The 7,688-nt window shown below is 33.1% G+C and overlaps 1 protein-coding gene and 1 long non-coding RNA gene across 2 annotated transcripts; one reads left to right on the top strand and one right to left on the bottom strand.

Annotated features, from left to right (window-relative positions):
• On the bottom strand, nt 2,477-3,882 carry LOC110269032. Its single transcript, XM_021116273.1, has 2 exons — nt 3,576-3,882; nt 2,477-3,151 (listed from the first exon to the last, which is right to left on the bottom strand). The coding sequence occupies exons 1-2, from the start codon at nt 3,746-3,748 to the stop codon at nt 2,644-2,646; spliced, it is 681 nt and encodes a 226-aa protein (XP_020971932.1). The 5' UTR covers nt 3,749-3,882; the 3' UTR covers nt 2,477-2,643.
• Nucleotides 4,962-6,201, top strand: LOC110269033. The gene is made up of 3 exons (XR_002357955.1): nt 4,962-5,692; nt 5,831-5,948; nt 6,064-6,201. It is a non-coding gene; the product is annotated as an uncharacterized LOC110269033 (long non-coding RNA).

Genomic DNA, 7,688 nt, shown 5'->3' with positions numbered 1-7,688 from the left:
ATTTTAATTTTTAACTTCAAGCCTTAAAAGATAAAAATAATATTGATCCTTACTTCATATTTAAATGTTAATCAACATTTTTCCTTTCTCAATTTTACATACACACCCTAATAATTCCCAATTAGTTATTGGATGTCTTTTTTTCTTTCTGTAGTTTAAACAACCCCTTCTTTCGCTTCACCTCCTACTTATTACTCTTCTATTTTAATGTTTAATGAAGATCTTTATCGTTTGGTGTCCAGTTTCTTTTTAAATTTCCACTCTATTTAATTGATAACTTATGTAGAAAACATAAGGAATTGGAATTGAACTTCAAATAAAGTATGAAATAACAAACACACAAAAGAGGAATATTTATTTGCCAAAAGTAACCTATTGATCGTAAATCTTTAAAGCCCCATGTATCGATAATTATATTATTGTTGCGCATGATTTGGAATCAATTTTTCATTCCAATAATGTAGACTATTCTTTTTTTTTTTTTCCTCGTCAAAGGAATGTATTTTATTGCATTGAAAGGTTAATTATAAAAAGACTCTGAGTCTGAGGTTATAGCAGCAAGACCATAGAGGGGCATTCCCAATAGAAAAGTAAAAAGGAAATTTCTGAAATATAACAAGAATAGAGCGTCTTAAAGAAAGAAAGGGAATAGATTTAATTTTACATACGTTCAAATTTGGATATAAAATAAAATTATTTATATATTTTTTAAAGGGTTTCTAAAGGGCTTGCTTTAATTTGCAATGAGTATTGAGTACGGAGCGAGGTTGCGCTAGTAGCTAGGCATAGGAATAAAATACATAATTTTTTATTTGTAGGAATTAGAAAAACAACTATATTTACTCGTAACAAGTATTAATAGCAGCACATTATATAATACTCAAAAACAATGAAAAAATTACATAAATAAAAAAATAGAGACAAGCTAATACACTAAAATATTTAACGTGAAATAAATTTTTAACATGAGAAGTAAAAATTACGAGTTATTAAAATTGAAAAATAGTTTTTTTATAATGATAAATGAAATACAAAAGAGTCATAAATTACTATATAAAATATGTATACAACAAGTCAAATAATCTAAATTTCAAAACTTACAAAACAAGAATAAAAAGATGAAAATACTATAAAAATAAAACTGCTGTAGGAGCCAATATCTTCGACTACAGATATTAAATTGAAGATCCGAACGGTGAAAACGAAAAATTAGTTGTCTAAAACACGCGGTCTAAAAATTCGATCTAAGAGTTGACGAATCTATAGCGACCAATTTATAAAGACAATTTTGTATATATACAAAAATAAGTCTCTCTTCTTTTCTCTTTAGTATTTGATGTTCTTCTTGCATATAAGACTTCTCACTTTCAATCCTAATTCACTTCAACCACTTCAACTATTTAAACTTTTTCTCCAAGTAAAAAGAGATCTCAAAAAATCCAACAGATAGCTACCATCTTTGCGTCGTTCTTGGTGGACACAGACATTCTGTGGGCTGAGTTGATGGCGGTCGCCATGGGGGATGTGATTCTGCGGTGGCCGGTGGTGTTGTGAACACCATATAGGGTTTTGAATTAACGTAGACTTCTTTTCATAAAATCTAATCATTCCAAAATTTAAACTTGTAGATAAAAACATATAAATATTTAGAGTAATTGTTATGCAAATTCGCTTGGTAAGCAACAATGTGGTGACTGCTCGTGTCTCCCCTGCAATCACGCTGATGCAACTGGCGTGTTCTCTTGGGCTTTTTTTTTTAATTATTTTTTTAAAATTGTTTTGATGTATAAGAGAAGAAGGGTTTATAAAGTTTTAACCTTTTTCACAAATAAAACATATCTGTAGAGCTTTCTTTTGTAGCGGACATGGTTTATTTTCATTTATCATTTTGAAAAATTAAATTAATTAGGTAGGAAATTAATTTTTTTGGTGTGTATCATATTTTATATCTTATAATAATAAAGTGATCAAATTTCAAAAAAAAAATATAATCTTAAAATAAGACTTTAGTTTTATTAATCTTCCTTAGACCTTGTATATTATCCTTATCGTTTTGTAATTTTTTTTTTGAATTCCGCTAGGGAGCCAATGAAATATTTATACAATGTGTACAATGGATTATGAGTTAAAAAATGAACATTTTGACCAAGAATCGAACTCTTGACTTTTCGGACATCTTGACCAAGGATCGAACTCTGATATCATGTCATGAAACCACTCATCCCAAAAGCTTAAGTTAATAAGAAGAGGTAACACTAATGGTTATATCTCTAATATTGACATTCCTAAATCTCCATTGTACACATTATACAGATATTTCATTGACTTCTTATACTTCCTCTTTTTTGTATTTTCATGTTCATCTTGGAGCCTTGATTCATGAACATACCCTAGGGTATTAACCTAATTGATTCTAGGGTTTGAACATGAATACCATAAAGGAATAAAGTAGCCCAAAAAAAAAATTATCAATTTATCATTGAAGTAAATGGATTATAATAACTAGTTACTTCAGATTCCAATTTTTTTTTTTCAAAGTTACAAATAAATTGTGAAGAAATAAACCTTTATAATTAATATTACAAATTAAACAACATCCTCGGCACATCAAAATAGAGAAACGTACCGATTTAACAAAAGGTTTTAGATAACATGAGCTACTTGATGAGCTATAATGTTGTTGCTGGAAACTTGCTTGCTCTTATGAAGATTATTTAACTTGAAGAACAAGTCAAATATCCAATATATCAAGCTTTTGAGAGAGTGATAATCCATTAGTATTATAAGTATAGATCCCCAGATGATGAGCACAGTCCATAAAAGTATTGGGTGCAACATGATGGACAAGAGAGATGCACATGAAATTGATCCAAAAATTAGGAGGACAAAGCTCAAAATCTTCCCCTTGTAGCCACTTCGAGCTTGTTTGTTGAAGATCTTGATTCCAAGCACGGCGCAGTAGATGCATCCAGCCATCAAGAAGGTTTGAATCTGAATCGAGTGGCTCGCCCATGGTGATTTGTTCTTGTTTTGATACTCAACTTGGAGCATCCCAAGAAGGAGTGAATCCAAAAATATGAATATGCCATGACATGGGATTGTAGAGTTGAACAACTCTTCATCATCATCACTTGATACCGGGGAATCAACGCTATATAATACCAATTCTCAATATGTAATAATATAAATGGACTATAATAAATTAATAATAACAATCACGTCTAGTTGGTACCACGTTTTGAAGCGATGTTATAATAATTTAAATATTAGTCTAGGTTAATTGCTCAAACCACTAATCATTATTAATATGTGTTGATAATGGTTTTGAACATGATGAAGCACATGGTTGTTATAATAATAATAATAAATAAACAATAGTCTTTCTTTAATCCTAGCCCTTATTTAATTCTTTGGCTCTTGCCTTTTCGCAGACCCAAAGGAAAAAGATGAGCTTGGGTTAGCAAAGAATAATAAATAGCAAGAATCAAATCAATGAAATCATATACTCTTTAATTAAGATGGTTAAAACAAAATAAAAATATATGTATCTTAGAGAAAGTGGGTGGAACACTAACCTTGTGTGCCTATTATATTCTAGACGGCATGAGCATCTCATCATCACAAACTTTGATAATTTCCTTTGGTTTAGGGTTGCAGCCATTTTAATTCTTCTGCTGGGTTTTATTTTGCTTATTGAGATATTCACTTCCTTATTATGAATATCTTCCACTAAGTTGATCTCGTCCATATTGATATAAAACAGCAAGGAACAACAAATTAAAATGACACACTGGTCTACCTATGATCTCTTTATCATCTTCTGAATATCATATCATTCAATGTTAAAACCTTCCGAGACAACAAACAATGCCTTCGTTATGCATTCATCTCCAAAGTCCAACAAGATGGGTCCACTTTGTCTTTTCTTTTGTTTTTTAGGAAATTTTGTTTGGTAATTTACTTACATTTATTATTAAATTAAGAGTAATTACCTAATTTCTCTCAAAGATTTTAAAGGTGGACATTTTAGTTCTCAAGAAAAATTAATACACAAATTAATCTCTAAAGTTTTACTCTAGCAGATACATCAGTCCTTAATTTATTTTTCGTCAGAATAATTACTCAGATCAGTCCCCAAAAATTTTAAAAGCAGACATTTTAATCCCCAAAGAAAATTAACATACAGATCAATCTCCAATGTTTTTCTTTGTTAGACATAACAGTTCTCCATCCAAAAAATAAAATAAAATAAAATTAATAACATTATTATTATTATTATTATTATTATTAATTACACAATAATACTGTACCATAATTTTTTTGTATTTTTTGAACAAAAATAATGATAAATTTATTCATTAGATTCTTATGTATGTGTTCCGGGGTTACCTGAAACTGGATGATTGGACTCGAATAGGAGGCCCAAACGTTGAAGGATGGTGGTCTTCGACTTGTTCATGTCTGGGAGCCGCTGTCCGAGTTGTATGTATATGTTTGAATAGGTGGGGGGGGGTACCTGCAAGATACTTCGATGCCTAAGTCAGCAAGGGATTAAGCAAGCTTAGAATATTAGTAAATTTGACAGTAAAATAATATTTTTTTTTAATAATTTTAAGAGGTTAAATTATATTTTAAATTAAATACTCTATACCCTAATTTAATTAAAATAATCAAATTTCAATTTATTCAAAAATCTCTAATTTCAAATTCACCCAAAATCAAACCATAACCCTAATTTTATATACATTCTCATATTAATCCCAATTAAACATAAGGAAAAGTCTAGGGGCCAGCAACTTTTGTATTTTGTGGTCAGCACTTAACCATCAAACGAAAAGTGAATAATTTTTCACCATTGGATGTAATCTTACATCATTAAAAATACTATTGATAGCCAATTGATGGTTACAAAACACAAAAGTTGCTACCCCTAGCACTCCTCTAAACATAATACACCTTATTTCTCCAATCCTAGCTGCCACTACCCCCTTTTACCCTAACCCTTCCACGCCGCCACCCTTCATTCAAAAAGAAAGAAACAAAAGAAAGGGAAGAACAGAGAGGGGGACATGAAAACAAGAAAGAAAGAAAATAAAAGGGGGAAAACGGAGATCAGAGGGAGAAGAGAGGGGGAAGGAAGTCATCGCGCCTATCCACTCGCCGTCGCCATCCGAGGAGCTTCCGTGGATGCTGTTGTCGAGCTCGTAGGTGAGAGAAAGAGAGTTCATGTGGGACAGAGAAACGTGTTGCGCCGCCGTTCATCGCTGCTCAGCCACCACCGCACCTTGTTGACGTCGTCAGAGCCGCCCAGTAGCCGCCGTCATCTTCACAAACCGTCGTTGTCGCCAGGGTCATGCCACCGTCGTATCTCACCGGCGTTGAAGGGGCCATCGTCGAATGGAGCAGGGAGAGAGAAAGAGCTGCGAAAGAGAGAAAAGGAGGTGGCGGAGATCTTTTGCCACCGCTGCTCCCGTCACTGTTACCGTTGGCGGAGCTTGCCGTCGCTGGAGGTAAGGCGGCGTTGCGTTCTTGCTGCTTTGAGCCACCAGCGCCGCTGCTGCTACTCCAAAATTCCACTTCTGTTTCTTAGGGTTTGCTATCTCAGCTCCCTTGAAGTTATCGTCGGTTTTTTTCCTTGCCATTGAGGGTCACCGGAGCTGCTGCAATTCCAGTCTTTTGTTCCTCTGCTAAGGTTATTCTGTCGTGTCTTATCTCGCTATAATGTTTCATTAATTAACTCTGTCCTACTTTACATAAATGTTTCTTTGTATCCTTACTCAGCCTTAAACCACAGTAGATTATTAGATTCACCGCTGTTGCCGTTTTGTAGCTGCCTCGCGGTGTTGTTCCATCGTCGTTGTTGCTGGAAGAAGCAGTCAAAGTGGCTGCCATGAATTAAAAGGAAAGGGAGTTGTTACAATAGGCTTATGCGAACTCGGCTAATCGAGGTAGGGAATTGTTTTAAAGTTAAAATATTTTGGGATTAAATACCTGATGAGTTTAGCGGATTAATGCAAGTGAATTAATTTCTGTGTTTAAAATGATTTTCTACTGTGATTAGAGTTGTTGTGGTTGCTGCATAAGCGGTTAGGAGCTGAGGTTGCAGCTGCCACTGATTGCGGGCCGAAAAGAAAGGGTTTCTTGATGTGTTTGGTTTTTGAGTTTCGATTATTCGAGGTAGGATTTTTCTTAAAATCTATTTTACATTACGGAGTTGTTATAAATAGATATTAATGCGAGAAAACATATATCTGTGATTATGATTGTCTTATAAATGTGGTTGTTTGCTGGACTGAATGACTGATTGCTTGATTGTTTGAGTAGTTTGTGATTGTTGAAAAAAATAGCTAGTTTGAAAGATTATTTAGTTGATTATTGTGAAAAATGACTTTCTTGGTTTTGAAGCTATTTTTGATAATGTAAACGATTCGGCTTTGGAAATGATTTGGAATATGAAACTGAATTAATTTTGGAAACGGTTTAATTTTGAGTTAGTCTGACTTTATAAATGACTTTATAAATGATTTAGTATTTGAGCTGGTTTGATTTTAAAAAGAGATTTAATATTGGCACTGATTCGCTTTGAAAACAATTTGATATTGGAACTGGTTGAATTTTGGAAATGAATGAGATTTGAAAATGGTTGAGAAAATGTTTGAGAAATGTTTGGATGGGACCCGAAAAGAATGACAGTGTCTGAGTTTTAGAGGAGATGCTACCAGAATTTTATAAAATTGGAAGTTTTATTTGAAGTAATTAATTAAAAAGATTTGTTCTTAAACATTATATTTTTTAAGATTGATTTATTTATCAGAGAAAGAATTATGTTTTGAATTGGGGTTGTTAATGGATGGAATGGAAAGAAGGATGATGAGGATTTTCTTTGAAATATGGTTTTTGAATGAATTTAGAAATGAGATTTGAATTGATGAATGATTATGATGTTAAGAATGTTGAGATATGAACTTTGAATTATTCACATGGCTTATAAATTTGAATTATCTGAGATACGAGGTTCCCTGGATAAAGTGTCATGGCTTGCCACCACGTGTAGCAGGTTGAAAACTTGATACTCTGTTGATCCTACGACGTAAGTGTGACCGAGCACTATATAAATTCTTGGGAATGTTACCCCCATTGAGCAATATTGATTATTTGAGAAAAAGTTATGCATAGACTCTTGGGGATGCATGTCGGGGGACAGTCTAAGGACAATTCAGACTTGTCAGGTTGGCTGGATAACCGACATATGAGACTCATCAGCCATAGGACAGGCATGCATCATATGCATTTGTATGCTTTGCTTGGGTTTGAACTTATTTTGGTTTGCCTAATTGCTAAACTGTTCTTAACTGTTACTTGAACTATTTGCTGTAATTGCTACCTACTTGTGCTTTCTTTGTCTGTCTTGCCTGTGTTTGTCCTGGCGTGCTACATTTGAGAATGAACTTTGGTGCTGAATTAATGACTGTGTTGTTTGATTGCGTGGTTGGTTTCTAATTGAGATTTTCTTATAAGAAAGGAAATGTTTCGGATTTCTGAAAGATTAAACATTGTTTATTTGAAAAGGTTTTGAACGATTACCTTTTGGTTTTTAAAAGATTCATAAGACAATGATAATCACTGAGCTTGAAAACACTTTCTTATTAAATATCTTCTTATGACAACTTTGAAACTCCGTGGTGAGA

The sequence above is a fragment of the Arachis ipaensis genome, chromosome B02 (assembly GCF_000816755.2).
Source record: "Arachis ipaensis cultivar K30076 chromosome B02, Araip1.1, whole genome shotgun sequence".
Lineage (NCBI taxonomy): Eukaryota > Viridiplantae > Streptophyta > Magnoliopsida > Fabales > Fabaceae > Arachis > Arachis ipaensis.
Note: the sequence above shows the minus strand (reverse complement) of the source record. Positions and strands in the feature narration are given on the sequence as shown.